This window comes from Wasmannia auropunctata, unplaced genomic scaffold (genome assembly GCF_000956235.1).
Source record: "Wasmannia auropunctata unplaced genomic scaffold, wasmannia.A_1.0 LD336022.1, whole genome shotgun sequence".
Taxonomy (NCBI): domain Eukaryota; kingdom Metazoa; phylum Arthropoda; class Insecta; order Hymenoptera; family Formicidae; genus Wasmannia; species Wasmannia auropunctata.
In genome coordinates this window covers 109,520-127,689 of record NW_012026868.1, presented here as the reverse complement: position 1 = coordinate 127,689, position 18,170 = coordinate 109,520, and the positions used below count along the sequence as shown (strand labels likewise).

Sequence of the window (18,170 nt, the reverse complement as noted above, 5' to 3'; positions counted from 1 at the left end):
CTATCGAAAATCTAACTGCGTCTTCGATTATTTTAGTTAGCGATTATTTGTTGTTTTCTAGATCACAAATATAATATGAATGAAGAAAGAAAATTAATATATTTAAAAATTTTTTTTAAATTTTCAAATTTGTAGTTAATATAAATTTCTTGACAGAGCGTTGCCCGCCTCGCACGATCTTTTTCTTCTATACAAAGTGCGTTAATTCGAATACAAACATAAGATATAGATACGAACAATAATTGTTAATTCCTTTTAAAAGGAATGAATACGAAATCAAATTATCCTAAGACTTTGTTTGCCCAATTTCTTTAACACACTTTGTATAATTGATAGTAACATTCAGATATATATAAAACGCAAGTTGTATCACATTCGTGATAAGATACATTGATTCCCTCAGTATTATCCCGCGCGAACTGGAAGCCCCGGCCTGATCCTGCGAGAATATGGACGACCATCGGAAGATGTATCTAGGATTTATACTTACTCGTACTTGACTGAAACGCCCAGTCAAGGATATCTGAGACGTCCGATACAGCCGTACGATAAACCCCCTACTAGCCCGCATTTTCATAGACCTAGCTGTAAGTTTTCTCTATGTATACTTAATTTAATTATTAGATATTAACAGGCTTTTAATTAAATATTAATAGAATTAAACAACTATGCACAACTATATTACAGTCAAGTGTAGTTATTTCTTTAATATCTTGAGCCTTACGAACTGAACTTCTATTTAATTTCTAAATTGAGCTTATAAAATATAAGATTTTTTTTGAAATATTAAAAAATATCTTTCATTTTAATTCTGTATCGTTTATCTGATTTATCGATTTATATATGTTCTCCAGAGTTAAATTTGTCAGTTAGTCCGCATGAGAACGCGTTTGTTTCGTTGCACAGCATCTCGTTCGATAAGAAGCAGCGGTGGACGCAGCAGCAGATCAGGGATGAGAGCTTTGGTCGACGCGTTGAGCGACACCAGACCGAAATCGCCGGCAAGCCAGGTGGATAATGACGAGCCGATAGAATTAGCGCATTATCCGGACGCCATGAAACCACCCCCGGGGGCCCAACCGCCAATCGAGAGAGACGATTTCCCCGCTCCGCCGTATCCTTACACTGATCCTGAGAGACGTAGACGATGGTCCGACACTTACAAGGTATTATCTTTAATCATCAAAATAATATGTCACTTTTTGTCACTAATCTTTTAACGCTGCTGATTAATTAACGTTCCGATGCCTGCTTTTGATTCAGGGAGTACCTGCATCTGATGACGAGGATGACGTGGATAACAAAACATACATCAAGGAGGCGGAGCAGAAACTGAAGAAGGAGCAGGACGAATTGAGTAAGATTGACACGGGAATAGCTAAGGTATTCCTGCAAGATCGCGAAAAGGATCGGGAGAATTTGAGACACAGAGCCGCGAACGTTGATCCTAGAAATGCCTCGAGGACACCGTCTGCCGCCAGGGAGCCAACGTATCGATTGCGCTACGAGAGTCCCGTCGGTGCATGTAAGTTGTTTTAAAATTAGACAATTTTATACTTTCAGTATTTTGACATTAAGACTCTTCAATTATTTAGCTTACTTAATTGAATTTATTCAATATCTTAAGGACATATTGTTCTTAGACTTGAAAATCTATATAGTTAGAGTGCACTAAGAGTGTCGTAGAGTTAATATTTATGTAGAAGATAATTCGAAATTACACATTTTGTACAGCGCCTTCGCGAAATATCGATCACGCACGGCCTTGGGAGGACGACGATGGCTTCAGCTACAGATCCAGCGGGCCTAGCTACAACGGTAAGTTATCGTCCGCCACGCCACTCGTAATTGTTTCATTAACATAAGTAACGATCATCTCATACATGTCCACACGTTCGCACATGACACTAACATTACCACTCTACCGTTTAAAGTAACATTGATTAGAGAACACTGTGAGTCTCGATAGTTAGCGGGGTTTCCCAGGGCGGGCGATCGTAAATGGTCCCATTTTATCGATAAAGAAAAAAATATGGAACGTTTGCTCTGTGGAGCAAACGACCGAATCGGCCAATGCAAATTATGACGTGGGAGGATTTCATGCTAATTAACAAACGATGATAACAGTAACGTTTCGAGAGCAGGACTTTATTTTAAGTGGCGTGCGTAGCACCAAAAAAAAACCATACACTGGACGTCCAATTAATACAACAGGTGATGTATTCTGCCTATGCATGTTGTCGTTCCCTCACCTCGATGTGCTTGCCTTATCACTTTTTTTCCATCGAACTACGAACGACGCATCAATCGATACCTCGAAATAACGGGCAATTAAATCGCCATTGCAATCCTTAGCCCTGGAAATCGTTTTCTCGAGGTAAATTGATCCTGTTTCTGTATCTTGCATGGTACTTGGGACCACGAAATTTATATTATACACGGACACATATTGCTCCAATGCACATCACTCTCATTTCCGCGGCACGACCGTACCTTTAGAAGTTAAACTGAACTTTAAATTGACTGAAATGTCAGTTTATCGTCATTTTTTCATCTCTTTTCTGTACGCTTCAGTAAGATTTGAATCGCTGTCGTAATCACTCTATCTAAATTTAAGCAAAGTCAATCGTTTTCAATAAAAAAATTATTACGATGTATGGACATTTATTATAGATAATCGTTTCTAATTTTTTATCTTATTTATATTTGCAATATTTCTTTGCAATTAGAAGAATTATATTTTATTATTTCAAATATTGCTTTTTATGCCGCTTATTAAGCGCAACAAATATAGCTCAAAATCTACTATCTAATTTGATTTTGATAATATAATTGGAAACTGAATTGTTAATTTTTGTTATGTTAAAATGCTTTTTTAAAAAGAATTAGTTCTTAGATATTTTTTAAATCTTATTTACAATATTGGAAGATAATTTGGCAATACATTTTGATTTATTACGCATGATAAGTATTTCTTTTTTCTGCACTGCACATCTTTGCTTTCTGACAAATATACAGAATTTTGCTTCACGGTATCTTCCAATGTTGGATAATCAATTAATGTTAGAACGCTAATATGGAATTATAATTTGTCAAATAACACAATTTTATGCAATACTAAAAGACTGAATAATTAGAAAACAAAGTATTACAATATCAAAAAAGGCGATCAAAGATTGCTGTTTCGAATTACTGTAATAAGAGGATTTAATTTAATTGTTGTTGCAGCTTGTAGTAATTACGTTTCAACAGAAACGTAATTACTACATTTTGTTTTAAAAAGTCTTTCTGATTGTATTTTTGTTTATAAAAATTATGAAGCATTTATATATAAATCACTGATAATTCCAAGTTAGCGCTCTAGATTTAATAGGACACGGCAATCTACGTTAGTCACACGATGCTACTACCTGTCGTCTACTATCATTGTGTCTCTATTTGTGTTTTTGTGTTTGTGTTGTGTTTGCGTGGGCGGCAGTTGGGAGGTCATCGGCGCGCTCCCCGGCTCCCAGAAACTATCCACCCCTTGGTACTCAGCGCGCCTTCACTCTTCCAAACGCCAGTAGGCACTATCACTCGGTGAGTCCGAAAACTTTCCAATTCGCCCGCCGTTGGTCCCAAGTCAAACCAAGTCCATTTCTAAGTTCTGTTTTCAAGCTTGTCGACTTATAAGTTCAGCTTTTTTCCTTTCTTGGAAAGTTTCAGTGTTTTATCACCTTATTATACGCGTTTAATTATTTTTACGCGTTTAAAGACTGTAAATTGTGCACGTGTAAATTAGGCATGTAAAATGTATATTTGCCGATGAAAACATAAGAATTTACAATTTTTGCTATCTCGATATATTGGAACAACGATCACCTTAAATGTTTGATAATACAAAAGTAGTTTGTCTGATTTTATGTTTTATTTGCGTCTATGATTTCAAATGCATCCCATTTATTGTAAAATATGCGATAACATAAAATGTAAATATATTACAATTTTTGTTTTTGGTGAACCGTTTATATTTCTGTCTGCGTTTTTCAGTAAGAAAGGAAAACTTTTGACTTGTCATCACGGCGGGCGCGCTTACGAGAAGAATCTATTGTACTTACACGCAGGTGCTGGCTTTTTATGTATCTTTTTTTTTTTAACCGCGAATTGCCTCTACTTAATGAGAGTGAACTCGCTTTGTGCACTCGCGAGACTATTGGATATCTTTAAGCGCCGTTTGCCGATGGGGGTGCGATAATATATTTGAAATTATTATCATCGCAGATATCCTTTGTTACACGCGATAAAATTAAAGATAATTCTTTATTTTAATTATTAATTACATAAGAAATAATTATGTATGTAAAATACTATATAACAGGAGAAAAATTGAACTATCCCTAATTTAAAATTATATCGCATGTATATCAATGGATGTCTGTCTCTTTAAATCTATTCGAATCCGTGAGAAACATCGCAAAATGCAAAGTACCAAGTATATCATTGTTAAGGCGCCAAGAATATAGGGGGAAATCCCTTGACAGTGGTTGATCTTGGGTTGGGACACATGAGGGAGCGGCATGGCTCCGGGTAGAGTTTTACGGATTACAAAAAAAAAAAATTAATCTGGCAAGCGAACGTTGGGCATTCGTATGGGAGATTGAGAGAACGAATTGAAATCACCGCTGAGAACTAATCAGTAACACCTGTCGATTGACTGATTTGCAAACCAGTTGTGAGCTCCCTTCGGCACATCCCGAAGCCGGGGTACGGTCTGGCACCGCGAAGTCACACCTTCTCCTCGACCGGCGGTTCCGTGTCTGCTCTCCCTGTAAGTCTTGCACCGCAAGTCACAGTCGGCGATGCGACGTGCACCGCGCTGATAGTGCAATAAATAAACGTATTTAAACGAGAGTATACATATAGAGTCGACTCTCCGCGCGGCGGCCGAGCGGAACACGCCATCTCTAAGATAACGCTTTTCTGTCGTCTAGGGCGACTATTCGTTCAGCGGGATGGGCGACAAGACGCACAGCACTGATTTCTCGTCTGGCAAGTCGGACAGTGAGTAAAACGAGAGGGGCCGACCGCGACGCCGGTCCCCGCTGCACACACCCTCTCACCTGTTTACATTCACGCTTCCCGAGCTTGACGCGCTCGCAAATTAGACGGATGCAGTGCTATCGTGAATCGAGCGAGGGGTTCTATTGGGCTTCGAAGAAGACTGAGATTACACTAACAGCGCTGTTTTAAGACGTTTTTGTCACGTCTGGCAGAACAAAATTACTTTGTAGTTTTTATCTGGAGTTAGGATCTTGTTAATAGAAATTTTATTTGGCGTTTCTTTGTTTTTTTTTATGTTAAATTTCTTGATTTCTAATTTAAAATTAATATTCTGGTATGAAATTTGTTTAAAAGTAATTGAAATCAAAGCTATGTAATTATCAATTGTCTCAGAGATTGACTGTTTTGATCATTTTTATACCGAAGCTTTTGCAAGAATTTCTGTTTTGGGAAGGAGACATGGTTCCCGAGACGTTTCAAGTATTTACATGCATTGACTTGTTGTGCACAGTTCGTGATGGAACTGCTGGCGATTTTTGCGAGCGCGTCACTGCCACTTCAATCATCTTCTTTATACACTTCGTTTTTTGCCTTGTTCTCGCATGCTTTATTAACATCCCTGCGAGCTATCGCACTGTCACTGTGAAACATTGTACGTCGTACATTGGCCTGTTGTACATCGTCATATAACATTGTCTATTTTAAAAAAAAACCTGTGATAGTGACACTTTGTTTGATTATTATGATTTATGAGATTAATAATCATCTACGGTGTGTCTCAGAATTTTCTTTCAGATGAATAATCATAAATTAAGAGTGATGAGAATTAAATTATATTGAACCAGGAAATGTCAAAGAAAGAAATGGAGATGCCGATACTTATTAGTATGTTTTATGTTTGCCTAGAAATTATAATTGTAATATCATCCTTCGACTCCTTAAATGATAAAACATTTTATGTACATAACGCAATTATTAATATCTTAGTCGATTCATTTTTACAGACTTTAGACAACCCTTCCATAAATCTGGAAATTTCGCGGTAGACTTATTGAATTACAAAACAATCGTGTCTCCAGAATTACCTCGTCCGTTTATAATTAAATAGTAATGATTGCGTTGCTCTGTTTATTTCACGCATAAATCGTGAAATGTATAGGTAATGAAAAGGAAACACGATTGATGAAAAACAGATTGTAGTTAGCATAGGAAATGGTTTGTGCAACATGGTTTGATATGGTTTTCTTTTCAAATTTTTCCCCAATTTTAGTATCAACAGGCAGCATCACGGATGTGGATCGACGGGCATTGGTATGTACCACAGCCCCATACTACTCCCGGCGAATTAGCATGGTTTGTAGCTTGTTTTTGCATCTGTTTCACAATAAAGCTCCATTTATTAGAACGATTTTGATTGTATCGCATTTAAATACATCTCTTTCTGTATTAAATTTAAAATTATTATAATGTGGATTATAACAACTTTTTTTTAAAATATGAAAATTGTTAATTTTAATTAAAGAATAATTAATTATCAAGCAAATTTTGATTTGTTGAATAATTTCTTAAATTTTAACAGGCAGGAAGATTCAAATATATATATATTTTTTTTTTAATTATGCATTATGGTATCTAATTTGATTATTCTAATGAATGGAGTTTATGCAAATGTAATTTTATTTAACATTCTAGCACGTCTCTATAATTGCAGATGTGTTGCATTAAATGCACACATTCATCTAGAGAAACAAGACAGTTCGTACGTTTGAAAAATTTACGATGTGTATATGCATATTGTTTACTTATTTGTATTTACTTGTATGATTATACTTGATTTGCTACTTGTCCTTATTTACGATGTAAGATATTGTGTATATAATGCTGTATAATGAGTATGCATGCATGCTGTACATTTTGCTATTATTTTGAGTTCTGCATTTTTTATCATCTGTACTTTTAATTTGCTCTATGTTGCATATTGATTTTGATCGAATAAGAATTTTTTCATCTTTTAATTAAGTTAAGTAAGTTAATTAATCAAGCTACTTTTATGCATTATTTAGCTTTATGATCGAAATGTGTTATTTTATCTTTTTGCGATTTCATAATTTATAATTTATTTACGAAAAATTATTTTACGAAAAATTTTAATTCTGTGAAACAAAAATAATTGAACATTTTTTATATAACTTTGAATGATTTATTTAAAATTTTTGAAGATAACATATATAGGAAATTGATATCGTCACACATCAGCAATTCAATGTTATTTAAATATTTCACGTATTAAAATGTATTTGTATATATTTTTTTCATACAGAACTTCCAATTACAAGAATGCATGTATGGTATATACATTATTCGCACTTGAAAGGTCACAGCTGTAGCATTTTTATAGAAATAAAAAAATTGTATATATATTGCGTAAATTTTGAAAAGAAATGAAAGTGTTCGCACGTAGGATGATCGCTTCAATTTAGTTTGATTAAATTAGTGTATTTCAATATTGAAAAAACGAAAATGTTTGAAACATTAATCGATATACTAATTTAATTAGAAATTAATTAATTGATATTATTACATCAAACACAGTCTATTGAGTCATACGAATTCGTACGTGTATATATAAGAGAAATTTGTTAATTATATATTATTATATTTATTAATTATGTTATTAGCGAAAGTTTTGTAGTGTGTATAGAATGTGTTTATACTATTTACGGCATGGACAAGAATATTTTTAGGGGATGCATGACAGCGCAAATTTTTAATTTAAAAGTCATACATTTTAAAAGATTTTGTTTTATGAGTTTGTTATTAAATTTATATTTGATATAAGATACGAACTCTATATAAAAATATTATCTGACGAGTTCTTGCTCGTTCAAATTTTGCTTTCCTGAAGATTCGAAGAATGCAACCCCTTATATTTTTTTCGCATCATGTCGTTGCCGTGCCATTCGCAGTTGTTTCCATTGGTGACTCATGATTTTATGTGTATTGTGGCGCAGAATGATGGTGGAATCATACCATCGTCCACCACGTATACGGGTGGCCTAGGTTCGGTTGTCGGGGGCCACGGGGGTCATCACGTAAGGAGATCGCTGCCGGACATGGGTGCTGCACCAACCGAACCGCCCAAACTTTATCCCTACCATTTACTTGTTATCACTAACTACAGGCTACCAGCTGACGTGGATCGCTGCAATCTCGAGGTGAGTTTTAACTACGAGCGTGAATTATCACTTTAATTGCTTTGTTTGTATAAGTAATTGCGAAATTATACAGTGCTGTCACACATGTAATACTTTCTTAGAAATAATAATATTCTTCGTTGTCTCTCCTAGTCACGTTATTTATTGAAGTAAATTAGTGCAATAATCGTGATATGATTGACAATAACGTAAAAATAACTCGTACTCCTTTTTTTTCAGCGACACCTCTCCGACGCAGAATTCGAAGCTGTTCTACAGTGCTCCCGAGCGGAATTCTACAGACTGCCGCAGTGGCGTCGCAATGAAATCAAAAGACGTGCCCGTCTCTTTTAAGTCACGCCACATATTTTGCTTACCTACACACATCGCATCGTGTCGCGATTGCGTTACTGCGGTACGGACCGTACATTCCTACTGCGTGGGTAGATGCATCGCGGGGAAAAAAATGTGTTCGACAGCCATTGCGACAACCGTTCTGCCGATTGATGCGCTCGCAAAAAAAAAAAAAGTAAAAAAGTCCTCCAGACCGGAGGAGGTGCACGCGAGATACGCGGACACATACGCGCACAAACACACAATGTATAATGATGCGGAAGCACTGCCACTTGTCGTCAATTTTTTTCTCGCAGCAACGAAACCACAGGCAGCTTTTATCTATGACCCGATCTGTTTTTAGCGACGTAGTCGTTTTCGAGCTCCGTTCACACGGAGCTCCTTGTCGCGACTTGTTTTTTCACTCGTACACGGCGACGAATACGCAATGACGGCTGATATTAACGTATAGGGGAGAAGATAATCAAATAGAAGTTGCGATTTAAACTCTTAATACAATATGCTATTGTAAATAAGAAGTTAATCGAGAAGTCGAGAAAGCGGCGTGGAGAAGCAGCTAGGAGGTTTTCGAAGTACATAACCGCGTATTTGCTAAAAAAAATTGCATACATACATATTAACTTTGTGGAAGATTATGACGCAAGGAAAAAAAACGCTACTATGTAGGATTTATCATTATTATTAATTTTTAACTACTATTAATATTATTAATATTATTTTACTATGTGCAACATGAAGAGTTAAAAGTAGGTGAGCCCAGCTTGCTGAATAGTGCGATTGCATTGATTAATCGGACAATTTGCGTGTGATTTGTCACTTTTTAACTTACTCAGCGTCAAGGATCATTTTATAAAGTAGCTTGCGCGCAAATACGAATGTCCTTGTGTGAAAAGATATCAATTTGTCTTTATCCTTTTAATTATCCTTGATGTATTAATTAAAGAAACGCTCTGCGGTGCGGATTGCGATAGACTTCTATAATTACTCGATCGCTCTACATTAGAGTATGATTAAGAGAATCAGGACCAAATTTATAGCTGTGGCGGATCTAGCAATAACATAGAAAGTATGTTTCACCGCATTTTAATCGTATTTCGGATTTATTGTCATATCCAATTCGTAGCAATTTTTACAATATTTTGAAAGTAGCGTAAGACAAATTTTGACATTTTTCAAATCTTGTATACATTTGTATTCATCTTTTAGCGAATGTTACAATTTTTTAGAAGATACAGTTTACTTAGTGTATTTCCAAAAGGAAAAACTTGTGAAATTTATAACATTCGAACTCAAGAAAGAGATGTATTTTATGCGAAACGCATAAATCACTTCTATCGTATATCTCATTACGTTTCAAGAGTTATTTTATGCTACTCTCAAAACACAATCCGATAATTTTATCACTAAGTAAAAATATACTTTAATTTTGTGTTTTACCGCGACGATCATCCTCCACCCTTAAATTAGGTCCTGCACAGAATTTAAAAAAAAGTTTTGAAATAATAGATAAAGCAGTTAAGCTGATATTGGACGTACACGCGTCCATTGAATGAATATAGAATCGATTTATGCATAAAGCGAATAAAGTTAAATTTTCATATATAGATGAGAAGCACGACGTATCGAAGGTCCGACTGTTACGCCGTACGATTATTATATCTAGACGAGTTTACTACTACGTATTCGTATACGCGTGCGTGCAATACGATTTGACACGCTTTGTTTCGAACAAACTCCACCGAACTACTTTACTACCGACGCGCGTGCGACGTCTTTATCAAATCAGCTGCGTTTATTATCCACACATTTCGCCTCCCCTCCCCCCGTTCCCTTACCTTAAGTCATGTGCCTAACAAACGAATGTCGTGGGACATCTTATGCGGAGGGAGAGAGAGAGGAATCGTCACTCTCGCGAAGCGTTCTACACACGCTTTGCGTAAGACTTACAATTCCTATCAAGGCAACGCGTCCTGAATCTTTTCGAAACGACGATGCTTTTCAAGCATCTTTGGATCTTCGTGTTGCCTTGAATAACAGCTCCGTCACGACGAAAATTCGACGTGCTCCATGATCGCTAACACACAAGTGATTATTTCGTTACCTTGGTGTCGTCGCTCGACACTGTAACATTTATATATATATATATAATATATATATATATATATATATATATATTTACTCGCATAAAATGCATTTGTGTAATCCCCTTTTATTTTGTTCTTTATCAGTAAGTAAATGTCACGCTCTATTGATTTTGTATACCGGCCGGCATTCTTGATCATGGCGCAACGTTATTGTTCCCACTGTGCAATGCGAACCAATGTATGTTTCTGTTGTATAGAGCACATTGCTTCCGCTAGTCCCTAAAGTTAAATAAATGCAAAACATACGAAAAAGGCTAACGATGTTACCACCACTCTCCCGTCAATTATAATCGAACAGTTTGTATTCCGCAACAAAGCCTGTACGCGCAAGACTTCCATTTCCTGATCTGTTTCATGTAGATACGCGGAGGAAGGTCTTTTCCGTTTGCTCGCTGGTGTTCGCTGGCGTCGATCTCCGACTTGGCAAAGGTAATCCGTCTAAATCGAAAGGCAATTCAAAGGAATCATCGCAGAATATCGAACTCGGAGCTGCCTAACTCGCTGCAGCCTGCTGTAAAATGTTCACACGTTCAATCACGGACAGAGAAGCGCCGCAGGGTGTGCAAGACTAACGAAATTACCTTCTCACGAAGGATCACGAAACCCTCCAGCACACCGGAAAGCGGCTCGTATTGGTCCGACACTAATTCCGCCTTTTCGCCCGCGCACAGCAACACTGGTGTGGTTTGTACATGACCGCCGACAATGCATTTCGGATTACCCGCTTTCCCCACAACGTCCACGCTTTGGCCGATCCTCACCGACACCGGCAAGCTCTACAAAGCATCGGGAACACATCGTTTCTAAACCCTAAGAATATTTATACATTTATACAACTGAAGATCTTATAACAGATTATAAGATCTTACAGCTGATTTTTTTCAATAATCCCCTTGCGCACCTTGAGATTTTCATCCACAGTGACCAGCCACCTTGGCTCCATCGCGACCGCCAAGTAGTACATTAAATAATGAGATTGAGATAGTATGAGATTCCTGCAATCTAAACACGCAACGAGGACGACCATCAGACCAGCCAGGGCGGTGTAGTCTAAAACTTTCGAAGCATACCGCAAAGGCGATAAAGATAAAGTGCCCTGAAAGGAAGAATGTAATGCATAAGGACGAAACTGTTCCGACGATTAATATATTTCCATTCTATATTAAAGAGAAGTGAACTAAATCAATAAAGCAATTGTTGCTTTATTGATATCGTTATCATCCGTTTGAACTAACTGCTTAATCCGTAACCGGCCCGATTTTATCGAGACCTTTACCTTGCCCAGGTGCACCAAACCCTGAGAGATGCGCACGAGGAACAAGTGAGACGGATTCTTCGCGTAATAAGCTGCCAACTGTCTCAGCATCGTCGCCAGTCGCGCGTTGTTGGTACCCGCGCCCACCAGGCCGAGGGCGAAGATCGCATTCAGAGCAACGTCGGCATCGTGATCGTGGCTGTACTTGTTCAGCACGTCCACGACCGCTGGGTCAGCGTCCGACAGAGATGATAGGGCCAACGCGAGCGGCATAGCGCGTCGCGCCGGCGTTGGTCCGTATCTTCCGACCTACATTTGTTAAGCGTCGTAAATCGTAGCGAGGAGTGGCGAGGACCCAGGGGATCACAACTATCACAAGAGCCGTTCCCATAATAAATATTAATTAAAGTCGATTACACTTCTAACTGATCCTCCACTCTACGCCATGAAAAGAAAGATAGTCCGTTAAATCGCAGTGATTATGAATGAGTTATAGAAACCCATAAACGTTAATTAAGATATATTGAAATTTAAATGTTTCTCTGTCTCCTTCCGGCCCGAGATAGCTATAGAGAGCGTCCTCATAACTATTCGGTATAGTTTATTGAGGTCTCATGCCGACTTATCTCCTCACCTGACCAAAGATCCTCGAATTTTCCTTTCCTTCTCCGAGCCCAACTACACCTACCCCAAGGGATGCTATAGCCTGCGGGGTTCCAATATCTCTGAAATTAATTACATCGTTGATTATTTTCTTAATCATAATTATCATAGTTATTTAGCACTAAATATGTAGAAATTAACATAACAAAAAATTAATTTTTTTTCCAAATTATATTTATTAAAAATTATTTATTTATATTTTGCATTGCTATTTATTAATGTCTTATTTAACATTTTATATTTTTTGCTTTTAGTAAGACGCTTACTTAGCAGACTCCTCGAATTGGCTGCCGTTCTTTTTATTCTTTTCTAACTTGGCAGAACTCTGCGGTCTTCTTTGGTCGCAGCAGCTTGGTATCGGAGTATTATCGGGCGTCGTTTTCGCGCTCGTTACTTCCTCGATCGCTTCCGAGCAGATTCTTAATAGTTCTTGCACTATCAATACGTCGCCGGTGCCCGCGTACGCGCAAATCTAACAGAATCGTTTTTATCAGGTTTGTATTTTATAGTTTTTCAGAAAGTACACAAATTTAAGAGCTACCTTCGCTACATTTACAAGAACTTTTTCACGAGATTATTTTCGAGAAAATCATATTTATTTAATTTTACCTGTAGCATAGTTTGCGAAGCAAAGTTATACGGTTCCGGCAAAGCCTCGAGGGCTGCGGATGGGGTTTCTATGGCGTCTCGCGTTCCCATATAAATCATTCCTAGGGCTAACGCCAAAAATCTGAATGAAAAATGATTCCTATATGTATAATTATTTTTTTACATTGTTATAAATATAATAATATAATTATACTTAGAGTGCGTGATAACGAGTTCCTTCATAGATAATCCCAGTAATTTCAACAGGATAGCCGAGGATACATCGGAGTCCCCCGAGCCTACATTTACAAGGCCCAAAGAAATGGCGATCAACGATAACACTTCCATATTAGCTGAAAAAATTCGTAGCTGTATGACAACTAATTATTTTTACCCTTTTTTAAAAAATTTTAACCACACAAAAAAATATATAAATTATAAGAGAGAAATCGTACAATTTAAAACGTCAAAGATTATCTTCACTTTTTTTAGCTTCTAATTTTCTTTATTATTGAAAAAAATTAATTATACTTTATTATTTTTGGAAGAAAATAATTCGAATAAAAAATTATATATATCGACTATAATAATTACATTATTTACTTTGCTCATCGGCTAAAGCTCCAGAAAGAAGTTCGGTGACATCTTTTCTTCTGGAACCAGCGTAAGCCAGACCTAATCCCATAATGGCTCCGATGCGAAGGATCTGACTATTTGACTTCACGTATTCACTGAGAAGCGCCAAAGCCGGATCGCATTCATTACGAATTCCGCAATTCACCAGTCCGATCGCTAGCAAGGCACCAGATTTCACGTAGTCCTCGTTTGTATAAAGATATCTACGCGGAGAGCAAAGTCAGTAAGTAGGATTAAAAAAATAAATAACAATTCTTTTTTTAATTCTATCAATTACTTATTATTACCTTATTATGTCTTTTTCTAAAGATATATTTCAAAAAATTAAGATTAATTCGCGACATTAAGGATTAATATGTCTCTTTACTTAATTGAAATTTATACAAACTTGTCGATGGGAATTAATCCGCCGTCGACGTCCCACATATGTATCAGGCCCAGCGAAGCAGTAGCCGATAACATTCCATGTTCCTAAAAAAGAAATTTTCTTTGTAATATTTTTATATAAACGTAACTTTTATTATATAAATATAATCAGGAGACATGGTATTTAATATTCAAATATCTCTTAATCTTTTTTTAAATTGATAAATAATCATATATATCTCACAAATTTTATATTACATTTGATATTACAAATATAACAAAATATAAAACTAAATAATTATTTAATATTAAAATTTTGGGAAGTTAATTTTAGTATATTAATTAAGATATTCGCAAATTATTGAATAGTTAAACCTTGTTTTTGTACACCCAACAATCCGACGTATTCGCCATCAGTTTGTCTTGGCCGAAGCCCGCGTGCATGAAACCGGAAACGAAACTCGCCGCTAAATTCGCTCTAGCCGAATCGTGCTCCATTTGCCTAAATCCGCTCACCAACCAGCTCTTGTATATATCCTCTGGGAGCTTTGGCTCAAGTATGTCAAGCTCTCTGGCAAGAATTTGGAAGTGGCTGTTCACATGGCCGTTACTAAGGATCGCCTCGATGTCCTTAGCATCGTCTCCATGATACTCCGTCCTGAGGGGTTGATCCTATTCAGAAAACGGGATTAATATTTTAATATTTTAATGCAAATTTATTTAGTGAAATTTCTTTTAATCAAAATTACAAAAAGTTTATTTTACAATTATCTCTTTTTCTATTTCGAACGATTTGTATTAAATTTTTGCGAAGGACAATTAAAATGCTCACTATTATTAATAGTTTGAAAGGGAGAAATAGAAAGATTGTGTAATTATTGCCTGCTATTTAATTTTTTTTAATTAATTTATGTTTAGAAGAAAGTTCAGTTTTTTTTATTATTAGTCGTACATTTTAGTATTCATATTTTTATAGGTATACAAGATTGCCGAGGTACACGATATTTTTTTTAACCCCGCTCTTAACATCGTCTTGTACGCGTTGTTTTGCTTCTCACTCTGTTATGAAATAGTCAAATGCTATGCAAATAATATGCTATGCAGATATTATGCAAGGAGTTACTTGCAGACGGGCGAGGATAAAGGCTAGTTGATTCCTCGTCAAAGAGTCAGGGCAGGCGGTAAAGCACTTGAAAACAAGTTCCGAATTTGCAAGTTGCAGCGCTACCAAAATTGCCCTCGTATACTCGTTAAACTTCAGATATTGCTCCGTGGCAAATTCTAATATTTGTCTTCTCTCCGTGTCCTCGCTGAAGAATACATGTAATTTAACAGGTAAATCAGTGATGCAAATACGCGAAGTGGAATATACGCCGGTTATTGAATAGTGTAACCAATTTTAATCATATTTTATTTGAAAAATAGAATTATTTTTATGTAGACATTAAATTGCAAAGCAATTAAAAGATTAGATTTTATTTATAAATGGATTTATGTTTCAAATTGTGCTCCAACAAAGACAATTTATTTTTATAAAGAATCCACATATTAGATTTGTTTTTATTTAAAAAAATAAGACGAGTACGCTTTCAATTATAGTAATATTGTCCAGTTGCATTACCTATAAGTCGCGCAGCTAATTAAATAATGGCACTCTCGTGCAAAGTTTGTGGGATCCAGGCATTGCTCGAGGAAGTTCAGCTCGTCGATCTCCAGGCACAGATCGCACGCCTGTATTTCCGCGTTGTGTCTCACGTCGAACGCGATGATACTCTTAATCAACGGTGTAAGACGCGTTCTACAATTAGAGCCGTTACTTTACATTGTTCTCTTTTGATCTTGGTTCAAATCTAAGGCTGAGCATTAGCAATACATATGCAAATCGAAGCATTATCTAAATTCCCGCTGCAGATTGTCACGTCATCGTAAAACGTTTTATTTGGATAATCGTATAATATTTACGTGATATCTCTCACCTGATCTCGAGCTCCTCCCTGATCGGCGCATTCGTCCATTCGTCGACGATCTCTGCCTCGAGTTGCCGCACGTATTCGTGGCCCCATTCCCCGGGATTATCCACGGCCCCTTTGATGCAGAAATTCAGACAGTCCCTGGATCTCGGGGTAGCTCCAGCGAGAGCGAGTACACTCAGAATTTCTGCAAAACGCACCCTTGCCTCTTTCTGCTTGAGCCCCCCGTACGCGCTCCGCAAGCTCGGGTAAAAATTTCTCAAGTATTTGAGAGGTTTCGGAACGGAAGTCATCGAAGTCGTGGACGTACGTATCAACATCCTCATGTGGTTCAACGACAGCAACATAGCTGATTCATCTTTCCCCTGGTGGCAAAATTACATGCAACAGTCCAATTCATTCTAATCGTAAGAAAGATAGCAGTTTCTTATCGAAAATAAGAATCGTAAATTTTAGATTGATTCTTCAGAAGTTCGCTTTTTTTTTTCTAAGTTGAATATACAACGAAACTGGCGAAATTTATTTACGTTTAATACGTCGACCGCTTGCAGCAATTCTTCCTGTAACTTCTTATCTTCTTCACTCTACATATAAAAATGCAAAGTAATGATGGCACGTGATATTTCATTTTTAATACAGGCTGACATTTAAATAAATTCATAGGCAATACATTTTTTCAATTGACATTTGGATATATCTTGCAATTTTTTAACCAGCGTTACGCGCTTACCATATCGCTTTCCTTATCTTGATTGCGTTTATTCATCGTTTTCAAAAGTTTTCTCGTTACGTCAATTAAATGTTTCGCTACAATTCGTCGATTCGACGTTGAATTGAACGATTCAAAAAACTTTAATTAATACGTTGTCAAATAAATTTTCCAACCCGTCATACGCAGCGCACGGCTTTTGTTTCGTTATTTTCCGGAAACCGACATATGTGGCGACGGTTTTTTTATTAAGACTCATATTTATAGTTGCGCTGAAAGATTTAGCTGAACTAGTTTTAACTTGGTTTGGAATATAATATGATTCGATAAGCGTCATAAGCAGATCCCGAATATTAATTTTATATTTTTGACGTATTCGTCGTATTTATAATTGTAACACAAACAAAAAATTCAGATGTTATTTGTATCGAAGCGGAAATCTGTATTCGTACACGGAGAGAATTTTTTTTTAAATTTACCTTGCAAATCATGTTAATTATGAGACAATATAGTATTTAGGCACATTTTACTGTGCACTACAATAAGATTTCGCAGTAAAGTTTATTGTAGTGCACAATAAAATTTACCTAAATACTATATTGTCTTACAATTAACATGATTTTCAGAGTAAATTTTAAAAGAAACTTCTCTCCGTGTATACGTTGAGTTATAATGAGTTATAAGTTGATTGAAAGTAGATCGAAAACAGATTTTTATTCAGGCGTTCACTGATTATTAATTTTTTTATTTTGTTATAATATCTTTATACTAAATTATATATTTCAGTAGAAATATTTTTTTAAAAAAGAATTAAAATGTTTTCTCTTATTTATTACTATCGAATATCAATCTTCAAAGAAATATTTTTTAAACAAATACATGTCTATTGTTTTTTTTAAATTAATTTATATTCTTTATTTTATATATTAAAAAGATATATTAACATTATTTTCAAAAAATTTGGGAAAGTGGAAAAAGAGGGAATTTTTTCATAGTGTTCGTCATAAAATTCCAACAAGCGTAAACATTATTTTGAAATATATTTATATAATTTATTTAGAATCGCAATAATTATATAAATTATATAATAATTATACAAAAATATGTCATTATGTATTAAAATATATACAACATGATTAAAAACAGTTGATATGTAGCAGAGATAGAGTAGAGCACTGTTCTTGAAAAACGTCTGTCGTTCTCGTAAATGATTTGCCATTCGCATAAATCCAAATATTTTAATGCGAAAGG

The 18,170-nt window shown here is 36.0% G+C and overlaps 2 protein-coding genes across 13 annotated transcripts in view; one reads left to right on the top strand and one right to left on the bottom strand.

Annotated features, from left to right (window-relative positions):
- The window catches only part of LOC105453049 (actin-binding LIM protein 2), a 29,306-nt gene extending 19,116 nt beyond the window's left edge, over positions 1-10,190 (top strand). For 4 of the 11 annotated variants that reach the window (XM_011694716.1, XM_011694714.1, XM_011694711.1 and 1 more), the window contains 9 exons: positions 404-587; positions 907-1,166; positions 1,264-1,525; positions 1,735-1,818; positions 3,479-3,579; positions 4,971-5,040; positions 6,311-6,393; positions 8,052-8,255; positions 8,475-10,190. In XM_011694716.1, coding sequence (XP_011693018.1) covers positions 404-587; positions 907-1,166; positions 1,264-1,525; positions 1,735-1,818; positions 3,479-3,579; positions 4,971-5,040; positions 6,311-6,393; positions 8,052-8,255; positions 8,475-8,588 — 1,362 coding nt within the window. In that variant the 3' untranslated portion in view covers positions 8,589-10,190. Of the gene's footprint in view, positions 1-403; positions 588-906; positions 1,167-1,263; positions 1,526-1,734; positions 1,819-3,478; positions 3,580-4,709; positions 4,808-4,970; positions 5,041-6,310; positions 6,394-8,051; positions 8,256-8,474 lie in introns of those variants that run through there. The other 7 variants (XM_011694721.1, XM_011694713.1, XM_011694712.1 and 4 more) reach the window with 6 other exon arrangements.
- Positions 10,191-10,743: 553 nt separating this feature from the next.
- Positions 10,744-17,338, bottom strand: LOC105453048 (26S proteasome non-ATPase regulatory subunit 2-like). 2 transcript variants are annotated; one of them, XM_011694708.1, is made up of 16 exons: positions 16,941-17,338; positions 16,738-16,794; positions 16,217-16,575; positions 15,862-16,038; positions 15,364-15,550; positions 14,616-14,912; positions 14,263-14,345; positions 13,842-14,077; positions 13,453-13,591; positions 13,260-13,398; positions 12,917-13,122; positions 12,622-12,712; positions 12,009-12,296; positions 11,634-11,828; positions 11,314-11,508; positions 10,744-11,243 (listed from the first exon to the last, which is right to left on the bottom strand). In XM_011694708.1, exons 1-16 carry the CDS (start codon positions 16,974-16,976, stop codon positions 11,226-11,228), a joined length of 2,703 nt encoding a protein of 900 aa, XP_011693010.1. In that variant the 5' UTR covers positions 16,977-17,338; the 3' UTR covers positions 10,744-11,225. The 2 variants fall into 2 exon arrangements, with proteins under 2 accessions (XP_011693010.1, XP_011693011.1); XM_011694709.1 differs by having other exon boundaries at positions 13,260-13,380; positions 16,941-17,337.
- Positions 17,339-18,170: the final 832 nt, after the last annotated feature.

Bases quoted from the DNA above. Each gene is read 5' to 3' on its own strand.
- LOC105453048 (XM_011694708.1), bottom strand. From the start codon at position 16,976: ATGAATAAACGCAATCAAGATAAGGAAAGCGATATG. The intron at 14,913-15,363 runs GTAACTCCTTGC...TTTTCTGAATAG, and splicing joins TTATCCTCGCCCGTCTGCAA to GATCAACCCCTCAGGACGGA. The intron at 11,829-12,008 runs GTAAAGGTCTCG...TCTTCCTTTCAG, and splicing joins GTTTGGTGCACCTGGGCAAG to GGCACTTTATCTTTATCGCC.